Source organism: Notothenia rossii, assembly GCF_949606895.1.
Source record: "Notothenia rossii genome assembly, chromosome: 12".
In the NCBI taxonomy this organism is placed as follows: Eukaryota; Metazoa; Chordata; class Actinopteri; order Perciformes; family Nototheniidae; genus Notothenia; species Notothenia rossii.
In genome coordinates this window covers 23557580-23574305 of record NC_136911.1, presented here as the reverse complement: position 1 = coordinate 23574305, position 16726 = coordinate 23557580, and the positions used below count along the sequence as shown (strand labels likewise).

The 16726-nt window shown below is 46.0% G+C and overlaps 1 protein-coding gene across 1 annotated transcript in view; it reads right to left on the bottom strand.

Annotated features, from left to right (window-relative positions):
- Positions 1 to 16726, bottom strand: part of plxdc2b (plexin domain containing 2b) — a gene marked incomplete at its 5' end in the record, with an annotated part of 98739 nt that overhangs the window by 9521 nt on the left and 72492 nt on the right. The window contains 4 exon segments of the mRNA XM_079661858.1: positions 209 to 359; positions 455 to 515; positions 9531 to 9612; positions 10689 to 10784. Of these exon segments, the coding sequence (XP_079517984.1) occupies positions 209 to 359; positions 455 to 515; positions 9531 to 9612; positions 10689 to 10784 (390 nt within the window).

Here is a 16726-nt window from a genome sequence, read left to right as displayed (position 1 = left end):
ATGTCAGAAATGATCATGCTTGTCATATGTCTCTCTCCATAGAGGCTGAATCATCATGTTAATCACATAGCTATCATATGCCTCAAACAGTCCTGATGCTCTTCTAGGTAATCACACATCCTGTCATGTTCACAGCTACAGTTGATACCTTTGATAGCATGTTGCTCTCATGTTGGAAGAGGACATTCAGGATGTTCCCAACAGTTACCTTCAGTGGGAACGCTGGTTGGTGATTGGGTGGTGGAGCCTGTCTCCCCCCCAGTCGCCTCTCTGATCCTGGCTGTAGTTCTGGAGGAGGCGGAGGTGGTGAAGGGGTAGAGATGGGTGGTGTCCATGATGTCACACAGCTTGTCCTTGGTCTGTGAGAGGAGACATGATGTGAGTTAGCTCCAACACACTGTTTACTGTTCGATTATTATGTTTCATTTATCTAGAGCTTTATCTGCTATCTCACCTCATCTGGACAGCTGTTGTCCACCCAGTCCTGCCGATGGCGGTCAAATCCACTGGAGCATCTGAGGGGAGACAAGACACATCTTTAGCCATATAGAAGAAGCTTAATATTCACCTTATTTAGCGCCAATACTTCTCCCACTTCTGGTTCAAAACGTCCTCTCGGATGAGGACAGTTGAATAACTCTGTAGAGTCTTGTGGTGTAGAGTCCCTCTTATGAAAAGAGGACACTTTATAATAACTAGTTAACCAGAGACCAAGTCAGATAACCGGTGAGCTGTTTACGTTACCCAAAGCTAGTGAGTAAACGTTAGCTTCTACTTTACAGGTTAGCTAACGTTTGGTATCTATCTAACTCTAACTAGTCGGCTAACGAAATCCAGCCATCTAGTTAGCTATGGCCTGTTGTCATTTAAATATGAGTTATTATTTAACCCCTTATGGTTAGCCGTGCATCTTGGACCTGTGCCTACGTTCAGACAGTGAGATGTGACCGCTCACAGCTCCAAACATCAACGTAAAGTCCCAGATATCACTTTTTTTGGATAAAGTAATCCCATATTGGAGATCCAAATAGTTAGTGTCTCACCTTTAAAGTGTCATGACTTAATAACAGTTCATTTAAAAGCCTGAAAGCAGTTTCTTTGGGAAGTAAAGGTCGATGAAGCTGGTGACGATATAGCAGTTTCACTCTAACTGGAAATACCAACACGAAACAAAGACGGGACAGATTTAAAAAAGTTCAAAAACAAAGTTAGGATCCTATTTTCTACACCCTACTTTTACTACAGTGAGGTTTACAAAGAGAGGCAGGAAGGAAGTTTAGATGGAACTGATGGATGTGTGCTTAGAGATGAGAAGGCCAGGGAAAGAGCACATCTCTTCAGGTGCGTCCAGGTGTTTGGAGATGAGACGAACAAGCATCTCTCTGCCGGCAGGAACCAGGTTGTGTTCGGATGTGAGACCGTAGTGTCTCGAGGGTTTGGAAGTGCTATTGACCGCTTGCTCCTCAGGATGTTGTTTCTTTGGGAGCGGTTCGATAACACGTGTCTTTATAAAGGTAGTGTGATGGACGGCCTCTCAGATCTTATTTGCACCGTCTGAAGTTCAGGGAGAAACGGGTGGTGCTGGGAAATAAGGGAGAGGCTAATCCTCCGTGACTCGCCCGCAGGTTCCTGTCTTAGTTTGCAAAGCAGATCACTTTTAATCTGTCGGGTCGACTGCTAAGTATTGCTCGTTTCAGCTGGGAGACGTACAGAGAAATGCACACCAACGACAACGACCCATAACCAACTATATGCGAATAACACATAACAATAGCTGCATGTAAAGGAGTCCATCTCCATCTTTTCTCTAATCGTCCCATTTCTCTCATTTCCGCCCCAAAAGTCCTTCGTTCATTTAGGAGAGACAGATTCCTCACTTTGATCCCAGACTGCTTTCTCTAAACCTCCCGAGAGGGAAAGGGAAAGGAAGTCGAATGAGACGCGTGTTGTGTTTCTACTGGAAGGCGTCCGGAGACACGTGAGTTTCATTAGAGGCGTTTCATTTGAATATAAATGAGCTCATGAGAGCACTGGGTTTCATTCCTTCCGTTTGAGAAGCAGGGTCCAAACCTTTGAGTTCATGCTGTTATTCATCGTGTCCTTAGTACTTCTATCTACTTAGAGGTATACTCCTTTAGGAATGAGTCCTAAAACCCTGAAATTACTTTGCATTTCAGAACTTCCTGTCCCGCCTTCACTGCTTCTTTGAATGCTCTTTTTTGAGTCATTATAAAAACAAGAAATGCTAAAATGTGAACCACACTAGTCTTCTACAGTATGTTAGCAGAATTAACGACCAGTCAGCTCTACTAATGCATTCTGAGTCATTCCTGAAGTCTCACTGTAGTTTCTACGCCATCAGAAACGTACGATTTGACACCAAGGTCCTTCATTTAGGGCAAGGAAAGGAGATTTATGGCAAAACAGGACCATAACTGTGGTTTCTGAGAGGCTAACGGGGTTTCTGAGAGGCTGAGAGGCTGACAGGGTTTCTGAGAGGCTAACGGGGTTTCTGAGAGGCTGAGAGGCTAACGGGGTTTCTGAGAGGCTGAGAGGCTAACGGGGTTTCTGAGAGGCTAACGGGGTTTCTGAGAGGCTGAGAGGCTAACGGGGTTTCTGAGAGGCTAACAGGGTTTCTGAGAGGCTGAGAGGCTAACGGGGTTTCTGAGAGGCTAACAGGGTTTCTGAGAGGCTGAGAGGCTAACGGGGTTTCTGAGAGGCTGAGAGGCTAACAGGGTTTCTGAGAGGCTGAGAGGCTGACAGGGTTTCTGAGAGGCTGAGAGGCTAACAGGGTTTCTGAGAGGCTGAGAGGCTGACAGGGTTTCTGAGAGGCTAACAGGGTTTCTGAGAGGCTGAGAGGCTAACAGGGTTCCTGAGAGGCTGAGAGGCTAACAGGGTTTCTGAGAGGCTGAGAGGCTAACAGGGTTTCTGAGAGGCTGAGAGGCTGACGGGGTTTCTGAGAGGCTGAGAGGCTAACAGGGTTTCTGAGAGGCTAACAGGGTTTCTGAGAGGCTGAGAGGCTAACAGGGTTCCTGAGAGGCTGAGAGGCTAACAGGGTTTCTGAGAGGCTAACAGGGTTTCTGAGAGGCTGAGAGGCTGACGGGGTTTCTGAGAGGCTGAGAGGCTAACAGGGTTTCTGATAGGCTGAGAGGCTAACAGGGTTTCTGAGAGGCTGAGAGGCTAACGGGGTTTCTGAGAGGCTGAGAGGCTAACGGGGTTTCTGAGAGGCTAACGGGGTTTCTGAGAGGCTGAGAGGCTGACAGGGTTTCTGAGAGGCTGAGAGGCTGACAGGGTTTCTGAGAGGCTGAGAGGCTAACGGGGTTTCTGAGAGGCTGAGAGGCTAACAGGGTTTCTGAGAGGCTGAGAGGCTGACAGGGTTTCTGAGAGGCTGAGAGGCTGACAGGGTTTCTGAGAGGCTAACAGGGTTTCTGAGAGGCTGAGAGGCTAACAGGGTTCCTGAGAGGCTGAGAGGCTAACAGGGTTTCTGAGAGGCTGAGAGGCTAACGGGGTTTCTGAGAGGCTGAGAGGCTGACGGGGTTTCTGAGAGGCTGAGAGGCTAACAGGGTTTCTGAGAGGCTGAGAGGCTAACAGGGTTTCTGAGAGGCTGAGAGGCTGACAGGGTTTCTGAGAGGCTGAGAGGCTAACAGGGTTTCTGAGAGGCTGAGAGGCTAACAGGGTTTCTGAGAGGCTGAGAGGCTGACAGGGTTTCTGAGAGGCTAACAGGGTTTCTGAGAGGCTGAGAGGCTAACAGGGTTTCTGAGAGGCTGAGAGGCTGACGGGGTTTCTGAGAGGCTGAGAGGCTAACGGGGTTTCTGAGAGGCTGAGAGGCTAACAGGGTTTCTGAGAGGCTGAGAGGCTAACAGGGTTTCTGAGAGGCTGAGAGGCTAACAGGGTTTCTGAGAGGCTGAGAGGCTAACGGGGTTTCTGAGAGGCTGAGAGGCTGACAGGGTTTCTGAGAGGCTGACAGGGTTTCTGAGAGGCTGACAGGGTTTCTGAGAGGCTGAGAGGCTAACGGGGTTTCTGAGAGGCTGAGAGGCTAACAGGGTTTCTGAGAGGCTGAGAGGCTGACAGGGTTTCTGAGAGGCTGACAGGGTTTCTGAGAGGCTGACAGGGTTTCTGAGAGGCTGAGAGGCTAACGGGGTTTCTGAGAGGCTGAGAGGCTAACAGGGTTTCTGAGAGGCTGAGAGGCTAACAGGGTTTCTGAGAGGCTGAGAGGCTAACAGGGTTTCTGAGAGGCTGAGAGGCTAACAGGGTTTCTGATAGGCTGAGAGGCTAACAGGGTTTCTGAGAGGCTGAGAGGCTAACGGGGTTTCTGAGAGGCTGAGAGGCTAACAGGGTTTCTGAGAGGCTGAGAGGCTAACAGGGTTTCTGAGAGGCTGAGAGGCTGACAGGGTTTCTGAGAGGCTAACAGGGTTTCTGAGAGGCTGACAGGGTTTCTGAGAGGCTGAGAGGCTGACAGGGTTTCTGAGAGGCTAACAGGGTTTCTGAGAGGCTGACAGGGTTTCTGAGAGGCTGAGAGGCTAACGGGGTTTCTGAGAGGCTGAGAGGCTAACGGGGTTTCTGAGAGGCTGAGAGGCTAACAGGGTTTCTGAGAGGCTGAGAGGCTAACGGGGTTTCTGAGAGGCTGAGAGGCTAACAGGGTTTCTGAGAGGCTGAGAGGCTAACAGGGTTTCTGAGAGGCTGAGAGGCTAACAGGGTTTCTGAGAGGCTGAGAGGCTAACAGGGTTTCTGAGAGGCTGAGAGGCTAACGGGGTTTCTGAGAGGCTGAGAGGCTAACAGGGTTTCTGAGAGGCTGAGAGGCTGACAGGGTTTCTGAGAGGCTGACAGGGTTTCTGAGAGGCTGAGAGGCTAACAGGGTTTCTGAGAGGCTAACGGGGTTTCTGAGAGGCTGAGAGGCTGACAGGGTTTCTGAGAGGCTAACGGGGTTTCTGAGAGGCTGAGAGGCTAACAGGGTTTCTGAGAGGCTGAGAGGCTAACAGGGTTTCTGAGAGGCTAACGGGGTTTTCAAATCCTCTAAAGGAGTTAAGTGCCAATTGTAGTTCTTTATTCCACTTTTGAAGGATTTCCCTGGTTCAGTTATCTGCAGCACTAAAAAGCCATGTATTGTCTCTGAGCTGCCCTTCAGATGTTGCCTTCGACTGACGAACCTCTGTCTGAACACTAAAAGTTACCGGATGCAGGTTTATTTCAGTACTTTTGAGAAAGTCAACGTCCTGTGACCTCGTCAGAACCTCTCAGCTCATCGGATTGTTCTCTCCGCGCCTCTCATTAACCCCCTGGTTTGAATTAGCGCCTGCTTTAAAGCGTGCTTCAAAGGAAGTGCAGGGTACAAAGAGGGAGACATTAACACAGTGAGTAAGCTAATTAAAATGCAGCTTAATGAGATCAGTGCTCAAAGCATGCAGCGTCTCTCCATGACGTCGCTGAGGGGAAACATGGCCACATACTGTTGGTTAGCTCATCTCTGAAAGAGCATTTCTGCTCATTTCTAAGGTTTAATGTCAGCAGTGTGTGCCTCTGCTGTGACATGCTGGCCTCTGCTGTGACATGCTGGCCTCTGTGACATGCTGGCCTCTGCTGTGACATGCTGGCCTCTGCTGTGACATGCTGGCCTCTGCTGTGACATGCTGGCCTCTGCTGTGACATGCTGGCCTCTGCTGTGACATGCTGGCCTCTGTGACATGCTGGCCTCTGTGACATGCTGGCCTCTGCTGTGACATGCTGGCCTCTGTGACATGCTGGCCTCTGCTGTGACATGCTGGCCTCTGTGACATGCTGGCCTCTACTGTGACATGCTGGCCTCTGTTGTGACATGCTGGCCTCTGTGACATGCTGGCCTCTACTGTGACATGCTGGCCTCTGTGACATGCTGGCCTCTGTGACATGCTGGCCTCTGCTGTGACATGCTGGCCTCTGCTGTGACATGCTGGCCTCTGCTGTGACATGCTGGCCTCTGTGACATGCTGGCCTCTACTGTGACATGCTGGCCTCTGCTGTGACATGCTGGCCTCTACTGTGACATGCTGGCCTCTGCTGTGACATGCTGGCCTCTGTGACATGCTGGCCTCTACTGTGACATGCTGGCCTCTGTGACATGCTGGCCTCTGCTGTGACATGCTGGCCTCTACTGTGACATGCTGGCCTCTGCTGTGACATGCTGGCCTCTGCTGTGACATGCTGGCCTCTACTGTGACATGCTGGCCTCTGCTGTGACATGCTGGCCTCTACTGTGACATGCTGGCCTCTGCTGTGACATGCTGGCCTCTGCTGTGACATGCTGGCCTCTACTGTGACATGCTGGCCTCTGCTGTGACATGCTGGCCTCTGTGACATGCTGGCCTCTACTGTGACATGCTGGCCTCTGCTGTGACATGCTGGCCTCTACTGTGACATGCTGGCCTCTGCTGTGACATGCTGGCCTCTGTGACATGCTGGCCTCTACTGTGACATGCTGGCCTCTGCTGTGACATGCTGGCCTCTACTGTGACATGCTGGCCTCTACTGTGACATGCTGGCCTCTGCTGTGACATGCTGGCCTCTACTGTGACATGCTGGCCTCTGCTGTGACATGCTGGCCTCTACTGTGACATGCTGGCCTCTACTGTGACATGCTGGCCTCTGCTGTGACATGCTGGCCTCTACTGTGACATGCTGGCCTCTGTGACATGCTGGCCTCTGCTGTGACATGCTGGCCTCTGCTGTGACATGCTGGCCTCTACTGTGACATGCTGGCCTGCTTTAATGATCTTGTCTTTAAATATCCAACGATATCCACTTTAATATGGCATAAAACAGAGAAAAGCAGCTTTTGAGAGGCTGAAACGTGTGTTTGTGTGCGAGATGTTTATGATCCTTTAATGGTTTTGCTAGAAAACAGTGATAAACGCCCTAAAAATCAAAAATATCTCTTTAAATGTGTTGTTTTCTCAATGAAAACCTCAACATATCCTCTTTAATTTGATATAAATAAGAGGTGAAAACATGGATTTTAGCGTTTTCAGACCATTTACATCACATGTCTCAAACTCAAGGCCCGGGGGCCAAATCAGGCCCTTGGTGGATTTAATTTCGGCCCTCAGGATCATTTCTAATTCCTATTAGATCTGGCCCTCCGGTATATTGCACGCACACCTTCACTCCATCCTGAGGGTCTCCTCAGCTCAGAGCCTGAGCCCAAACATTGATGACCTTGCCCCCAAGATGAGATGCCGAGTATCTGAACTAGCATCACAGAGCAGCACACTGAGTTTAATGGATGTTGTTTTTATAGGCAATCATTGAAGCTTTGTTAGTTCCAGGTTTAATATGTGCAATAAGTTCATTTCAATACATTTTGCAGTAAACATTGAACCAGTCCGGCCCTCCACTAGTACCCATTTTTTAACGTTGGCCCTCTGAGTATTTGAGTTTGACCCCCCTGCTCTACATGCACACGAACTTATAGAACACATCCTAAAAGCCGCAGAGGGCCTCTTTAATGCAGGAAATGTGTGAAATGTATCCCATGTTTAGACATCAGGACGACTCCACTTGGTCAGTATAAGACACACCTGGGAGCCACGGAGCTGCTTTATTCTGCATAAAGCCGTCTGAGAGCATCTCATTCAGCTCAACATGTATTCAGCTCACACCTGTTCAGCCAGCCTCAGCTTCTCCTCCCCTCCTCCCTGCAGAGCACTTCAAAGCAAAGATCATATTTGAGCAGCTAAAGAAGTGTTGGCGTTTCCCCGAGAACATCCTGACAGCTGGACGTTTTGATGTTCTGACGTTCCGACGTTTTGACGTTCTGACGTTCTGACGTTTTGACGTTCCGACGTTTTGACGTTTTGACGTTCTGACGTTCTGACGTTTTGACGTTCCGACGTTTTGACGTTTTGACGTTCTGACGTTTTGACGCTCCGACGTTTTGACGTTCTGACGTTCTGACGTTTTGACGTTTCGACGTTTTGACGTTTTGACGTTCTGACGTTTTGACGTTTTGACGTTTTGACGTTCCGACGTTTTGACGTTCTGACGTTCTGACGTTTTGACGTTCTGACGTTCTGACGTTCTGACGTTCTGACGTTTTGACGTTCTGACGTTCTGACGTTTTGAAGTTCTGACGTTCTGACGTTTTGACGTTCCGACGTTTTGACGTTTTGACGTTCTGACGCTCCGACGTTTTGACGTTCCGACGTTTTGACGTTCTGACGTTCTGACGTTTTGACGTTCTGACGTTTTGACGTTTTGACGTTCTGACGTTCTGACGTTCTGACGTTCTGACGTTCTGACGTTCTGACGTTTCGACGTTTTGACGTTCTGACGTTTTGACGCTCCGATGTTTTGACGTTCTGACGTTTTGACGTTCCAACGTTTTGACGTTCCGACGTTTTGACGTTTTGACGTTCCGACGTTTTGACGTTTTGACGTTTTGACGTTCCGACGTTTTGACGTTCTGACGTTTTGACGTTTTGACGTTCTGACGTTTTGACGTTCTGACGTTCTGACGTTTTGACGTTCTGACGTTCTGACGTTTTGACGTTTTGACGTTCTGACGTTCTGACGTTTTGACGTTTTGACGTTCCGACGTTCCGACGTTCCAACGTTTTTGACGTTTTGACGTTCTGACGTTTTGACGTTCCGACGTTTTGACGTTTTGACGTTCTGACGTTCTGATGTTCTGATGTTCTGTGGAGAACGTTTGAGAGGAGGAGGGATTATGGAGGAAAGAGTTCTGGAGCTGAGTGCTAAGGAACGTAGCACCGATGCATGTTGTGACACATGCAGTTTAGAGATGCTTTTCTGTCTGGGTTTTGCATCCAATAAAAGTCTCCTCAATCTTTTAGAGAGTAAATGGAAGAAATGGATCAGTTATGACACTGTGGGAAAAGGCTGAGGCTTTTCAGGAGACTACACAATACATCTGTCTGCACGTCGTAACCATGACTGCTGCATTTCACTTTGATGTTTCTTTGATTTCATTGTCTTTTATTTATGACACTGTTTTCTATCATCGGTATAAGCCAAGAAAAGCCACAAGTACAACGTGATGTTTCTGTTTCTGCATTAAATACAAACAAGTCAAAACTAAAGTTTAAAAATAAAGAACAGTCTCTTAAAGAGTCCTTGTTGTGCTTGTTGTAGTTGTTCCTCTCCTGTAGTGTCTTCTATAGGTGTTGGGTTAAATCCTTCCAGAAGGTCAAAGAAAGCGTTCTGTATGCTCTGGAACAATTAGGAAATCCACAGAAGTATAACCAACTATAACCTATTCATGCCTTTCTCACTCAAAAAACCATTATAGGAACTTAAACATCTCCAAAAACATCCATATATACTGTAGGGGCTTTGATCTAGGTGGCGCTGTTGAGCCATTTTGCCCCGTGCTAATCCTACTTTAAGTACATTTTCACCAGGTTTCCGCACCTTCCCAACATGTTTAAGCTTTTAAATGTGTGAGTCTCTTTCTGAGTGATCATGGTCCCCCTCTGGATTTCAATAGGGTGCTAAAACCTGACTTTATTGGGGCTTTTGACCCTAAAAACCAGCCCCACCTGTTGAGGCGATGGCACCAGCTGCAGTTGAAGTTGATCTGAGAGGAAATGCATTCTCCACAGCTGGTGAACTGCAGACAGGCTGGAGAGGGGAGAGGAGACGGGTCAACAACTCGATCAATATGCTGGAAAACAAACGCTCTCATCGACAAATGACGTTATTTGCAGATCATCAGTCCTGCTGTGAACGCTGAACTGCTGGATACCCAAACGTTTTAAGATAGAAATGTATAGATAAATGTATAGTAGGGGTCCTAACACATAGAAGCTGCCGGATGCTAACCTGAATGTGTTGGGAAATGTGCACAACTCGAATTAATAAGGATTAGTTAGCATATGCAGACAATAGTTCCACATTTGTTTGGCTGAGTTGGACAGTTTTGGAGGGGTTTTGGGGGTTATTGAGGCTGTTGAGTCAATTTCTGACACTTTCAGGGTCAAATATGACAGTTTAACCCAGAAAGAGGCCATATCTGTACGCCCAGTAGGAGGATTTTGATGAATTTTGGTTGGATTTGGGAGATTTAGGGGACTCTGGATCATCTGAAATGGACAGATTGCTTATTTATTTGAAGAATAATTGTCCACAGCAGAGGTGATAATGTTCATCTGGTCGCACCACTACTCATGTTAGTCAAAATCAGCCCACATAGAGTACAAATATGGCTACTTTCTGGTTAAAACTGCTATTTTTTTATCCTGATAATTTCAGAAATGGGTTCAGCATCCCCGATAACCCCCAAAACCACTGAGAAACTGTCCGAATCGGCCAAATATCAACTATTGTCCACATGCTATACTGCTAATTAATGCTAATTAATGCTAATTAATGCTAATTGTACTAATTGCCCAACAGGTTAACACTCGGCAGTTTCTATGTGCTGGAGACCCTTCTATACATTTCTATCATCACACTTTAGGGTATTCAACATGTTCGGGGTTCAGATACTAAGGAGTCCATTTATTAACACTGACGGCTTATAAAGTTGTTCATAGATATTATTTGACACCCCTGAAATCGTTTAGAACGGTCTTAACTCAGGACAATACATGTTGGAAATGTAATAGAGGAGTGGGCACATTTCGATCGGCTGCATTTATTTATAAAATGTGAAAAATGGCAATGAAAGAACGGCTGTTTCAATAAAGCCTCCTTACTGGCTAGAGGCATCATTTCCACGGCGGTGAAGTTGGTGATCTTCGTCTTCGTCAGCTCCACGCGATGATACTCGTAGATCGTCCTCCTTCTGACGTCTGCATTAAAGGAGGGAGAAAGAGAAACAGAGATAACAAACCGGGCCCTGAAGAAAGAGAGGAGGACGCTGCTCTCTACTCGGACGTCAGCCCACTATCTGGTGAAGAGACGGCAGCAATTTCCCCCGAGAGACGACTTCAATCAGACCGCGAGGAAAAGAGCTGCCTTCCTGTTATCTGTCATCAGCGGGGGAGATGGAGGGGTGATTGAACACATCTTTGGTTTCTATAACTCAAAAGGGCTTCAGGAAAAAGGGCTCTTCCACACATCTGCACTGCTATGGAGCGGCATCAAAGACAGCCTGAGTTAGAGCCAGAGAGGACGGTTTCTGTCACGCCATGTTCCTGACTTTACTTTTTACGGTTGAGTATTCATACGTTCTGCATTCTCTGCTCTCCATCTTGACGGTAAACAGATCTGAAAGTAACTCTGAGTGTAATCCAAACCACGATTGAGAGAGTAAATGTGAAGCATGGATCACCGAGATGCTCGACCAATGAGCTACGAAATTGAAATTCAATACAGATGTACAGCTTGAACAGACAGTTGTTTTAAAGAGTCCTCTCCTGCTGATGTTCAGGTGTATATCAGTATGTAATGTCTCTACTTTAAAGAGTCCTCTCCTGCTGATGTTCAGGTGTATATCAGTATGTAGTGTCTCTACTTTAAAGAGTCCTCTCCTGCTGATGTTCAGGTGTATATCAGTATGTAATGTCTCTACTTTAAAGAGTCCTCTCCTGCTGATGTTCAGGTGTATATCAGTATGTAGTGTCTCTACTTTAAAGAGTCCTCTCCTGCTGATGTTCAGGTGTATATCAGTATGTAGTGTCTCTACTTTAAAGAGTCCTCTCCTGCTGATGTTCAGGTGTATGTCAGTATGTAGTGTCTCTACTTTAAAGAGTCCTCTCCTGCTGATGTTCAGGTGTATGTCAGTATGTAGTGTCTCTACTTTAAAGAGTCCTCTCCTGCTGATGTTCAGGTGTATATCAGTATGTAGTGTCTCTACTTTAAAGAGTCCTCTCCTGCTGATGTTCAGGTGTATGTCAGTATGTAGTGTCTCTACTTTAAAGAGTCCTCTCCTGCTGATGTTCAGGTGTATGTCAGTATGTAGTGTCTCTACTTTAAAGAGTCCTCTCCTGCTGATGTTCAGGTGTATATCAGTATGTAGTGTCTCTACTTTAAAGAGTCCTCTCCTGCTGATGTTCAGGTGTATATCAGTATGTAGTGTCTCTACTTTAAAGAGTCCTCTCCTGCTGATGTTCAGGTGTATATCAGTATGTAGTGTCTCTACTTTAAAGAGTCCTCTCCTGCTGATGTTCAGGTGTATATCAGTATGTAGTGTCTCTACTTTAAAGAGTCCTCTCCTGCTGATGTTCAGGTGTATATCAGTATGTAATGTCTCTACTTTAAAGAGTCCTCTCCTGCTGATGTTCAGGTGTATATCAGTATGTAGTGTCTCTACTTTAAAGAGTCCTCTCCTGCTGATGTTCAGGTGTATATCAGTATGTAGTGTCTCTACTTTAAAGAGTCCTCTCCTGCTGATGTTCAGGTGTATATCAGTATGCAGTGTCTCTCCTGTGATGTTTCCGTGCTTTTCAGACCGTATGCACAGAAACGTATAGAACGCAGTAAAGGGAAGGGGAACCCCCCAAACAGCAGAAAGGGACCCTTTAAAACCATTCAACTGAACCTAACCCTCTCCTCGTCTCTCCTCGTGGATTAAACCTGTGTGTTGTTCTTCTCATGTGACTGGATGCTGCTTCCATCACACTCCAGACGTCTGATCAAAGCACAACATGAGAGGCAGCAACCTGAGAGTAAAAGCTCCCTCTGGTGAAGGGATTATCTTTGCACTAATGACTCGATAGAGGTCACATGGAGGTCATCTACCCGTCCTGAAGCTATTGAAGTTGGGGTAGATTGTAGAGCCTCTGGTGTGGAAGGAAACCAAGAATTTAGATCCAACAGACACAGAAATAAAAGTCTTATTCAAGCCGTTTTAAGATGTCTTACTATCTGAAATATGGGTTTCTTTCCTCTCATTGGAAGGTGCAGGTGTGTGGACCCAAAGGTAGCATCTCCCTGGTTTGCCTCCACAAAAAAGCAATGGGATTTCTCCATGAGATTTGGGATTATTTCAGGACCTTTCTGACATTGTCAGGGTACGAAAATACAGTTTTGGCCATATTTGTTCTCTCCATGGACTGAATTTGATGACTTCATGGTGGATGTTGAAGATTAAGGGGACTCCGGGTCATTTGGATTGGACAGATTGCTTATTTATTGGAAAAACAATTCTCCAAGTTAGAAATAATATGCTCTCTGTATCAAATGGTCCAACACTACTCATGTTAGTCAACGATCCGCCCACGGAGAGAACAGATATATATCCACGTTCTGGACATTTTTGATCCTGAAAAGGTCAGAAATGGATTCAGAATCCTCCTCAATAACCCCAAAACCACTTCCAGATCAGTCGTTCATGATACTGACACGTATAGTAAGTACCTGGCTCTCACTGTAATGGATTAAACACTTTGGCAAATCTACCTTAGGGTTGCCTTCCGATCCATCGTATCTTCAAACACTAGGCATCATTTCTTCAGTTGTGAACGGTCCGCTGGGTTTGGCTCTCAGGTTGTTTGATGGCTTGAGTTTGAATTCCCAGCTGATGTTGCAGCAGACACAGTTTGATCCATTCCTCACATTTCTTAATCACAGAAACCAAACCCTCTAAATGTCTGTTCGTCATTTGTTCAGAGCAGTCCTCACAGTCTCCTGCAGCAGCTGAGATGAACACGCTTTGTCTTCCTGTTGTGCAACAAGCAGGCGATGTTTGCAAAGTGCAGGTCCATGTCTGAAGCTACAGGGCAGGAATGACATCATGCACCTGTCAGTACAAAGGCCTGATGATCCGTCCGTGCACACAGCAAGCGTCCTGAAGCTGCTCTAACAGGAGATGGATGGGAATGACCTGCAGGGGTTGTCATGGAGATGTTGGCCATACCAGCTCCTTCCTACCGGGCTGCAGGCTGCACCGTGAGGAGGAGCTCTAACTAACTTCAGTGACTCAGGAGTAATTAACAGATCAGGTTCAAGCACATGTTCAAACCTGGGATTAATAAACGCTCTCAAAGCTATCAGTCCACAGAGATGAATGTTTTCAGTCTGTGTTCAGCGTTTAGCTTTCTTATCTGATCCTACTTGTTCTTTTTCTATTACTGACTAACTAAGATGTGTCCATTGTTTCTCTGTTCTGCAGCAACTCCACGGCTGCCTTGTTCAAACCAGGGAGAAGCTAATCGTGCTAAAGCCGGCTAGCATGGTGGTTCGGAGCAACCAGGAAACAGAGGATGCTGGGTAAACTGAAAGAGAGGAAGGAGGAGAGCTCCAGACGTATGGAGAAAATCAGATGTAACCCCACTTCCTCCTCTCATCACGGACAACGTAGGATCGCTGGCTAATGGACGAGCTAGGAGTTAGCTAGGAGTATCTGTGGTGTAGTTTAAAGAGTTTTACAGGAACATGGCTGCACCTTTCATTCATCAAGGCTTCCTTCAGGTCCTCCATGAGTCTTTTAGCCGAGAGCGCTGTGTCCTCGTGGCTGAAATCATCTTTATTGCACATTTTTACATCAGCTTTTATATAAATAAGATATATTTGGTGCACCTGACGTGAAAGCCATTTTCTTCTCTGTGTTCTGATTCGGAGAAATAAGGTATTTCAAAGCGTGGTGGTTTCCTGAGAGGCAGAAAAGCACCATTTCAGATGCAATGGTTTCACTTGAATAACTGGAAATGATGTCTTCACTTCCTATGTTTTACACTTGTATTTAATATTCCATTCCTTACACACTTAATGTAATGATATCCTACTTTTAAATTGTGTTGGCTGTAATGTAGCCCTTGTGTTTACAGTCTACAGATGTTAACCTTTCACTGTCAACACGTTTTGTTTATTTTCTTTCTCTAGGCCTTCTGTTAGCACGCTGCCGTCTCGAAACAACTCTCATAATTGTGATCTCCAAAGTAAATCTTCTCTTATCTTTAAAACACGTTGGACCGAAGTGAGAAAGCTCTCCAGAGATGTCTTTTCTCCAGAACAACACCTCAGCTTCCATCATGGTTTCATCACCCAAACACACTCTGGTGTCATCATCTTCAGTCGACTCGTCACTCAGCAGACCTTCAAAGTGTTTTGGGAAGTTGTCTCTCTCTACCAGATGTAGCTGTAATCGCCTCCCGATGAAAAACAGCCCTTCTTATGAGCTAAGGTTGAACTCAATGGCGTCCAAGTCTCACACACAGGTCTAAATGACTGAATAAATCACATCTGATAACTCCTTATGACGGCAGACTGAGAGTCAGGGAGGGGGGGGTTTGAAGAGTCGCTCCTTTTGCTCACATTCAATCAAAGTGTAATGGGGTGTAAGTAGAGACTGAAAGCAAATGGGAGATCTGGAGCTGAGAGAGAAAAACGTCAGATCTGTGAGGACACGTTTAGAAATGGTGGATAAAAAGCTGAGGAAACGACGTAGGGAGATAATAGACCTCTTTGGGACTCTTTAAAGTAGAGACACGACATACTGATATACACCTGAACCTCAGCAGGAGAGGACTCTTTAAAGTAGAGACACTACATACTGATATACACCTGAACATCAGCAGGAGAGGACTCTTTAAAGTAGAGACACTACATACTGATATACACCTGAACATCAACAGGAGAGGACTCTTTAAAGTAGAGACACTACACACTGATATACACCTAAACATCAGCAGGAGAGGACTCTTTAAAGTAGAGACACTACATACTGATATACACCTGAACATCTGCAGGAGAGGACTCTTTAAAGTAGAGACACTACATACTGATATACACCTGAACATCAGCAGGAGAGGACTCTTTAAAGTAGAGACAGTACATACTGATATACACCTGAACATCAGCAGGAGAGGACTCTTTAAAGTAGAGACACTACATACTGATATACACCTGAACATCAGCAGGAGAGGACTCTTTAAAGTAGAGACACTACATACTGATATACACCTGAACATCAGCAGGAGAGGACTTTTTAAAGTAGAGACACTACATACTGATATACACCTGAACATCAGCAGGAGAGGACTCTTTAAAGTAGAGACACTACATACTGATATACACCTGAACATCAGCAGGAGAGGACTCTTTAAAGTAGAGACACTACATACTGATATACACCTGAACATCAGCAGGAGAGGACTCTTTAAAGTAGAGACACTACATACTGATATACACCTGAACATCAGCAGGAGAGGACTTTTTAAAGTAGAGACACTACATACTGATATACACCTGAACATCAGCAGGAGAGGACTCTTTAAAGTAGAGACACTACATACTGATATACACCTGAACATCAGCAGGAGAGGACTCTTTAAAGTAGAGACACTACATACTGATATACACCTGAACATTAGCAGGAGAGGACTCTTTAAAGTAGAGACACTACATACTGATATACACCTGAACATCAGCAGGAGAGGACTCTTTAAAGTAGAGACACTACATACTGATATACACCTGAACATCAGCAGGAGAGGACTCTTTAAAGTAGAGACACTACATACTGATATACACCTGAACATCAGCAGGAGAGGACTCTTTAAAGTAGAGACACTACATACTGATATACACCTGAACATCAGCAGGAGAGGACTCTTTAAAGTAGAGACATTACATACTGATATACACCTGAACATCAGCAGGAGAGGACTCTTTAAAGTAGAGACACTACATACTGATATACACCTGAACATCAGCAGGAGAGGACTCTTTAAAGTAGAGACACTACATACTGATAAACACCTGAACATCAGCAGGAGAGGACTCTTTAAAGTAGAGACACTACATACTGATATACACCTGAACCTCAGCAGGAGAGGACTCTTTAAAGTAG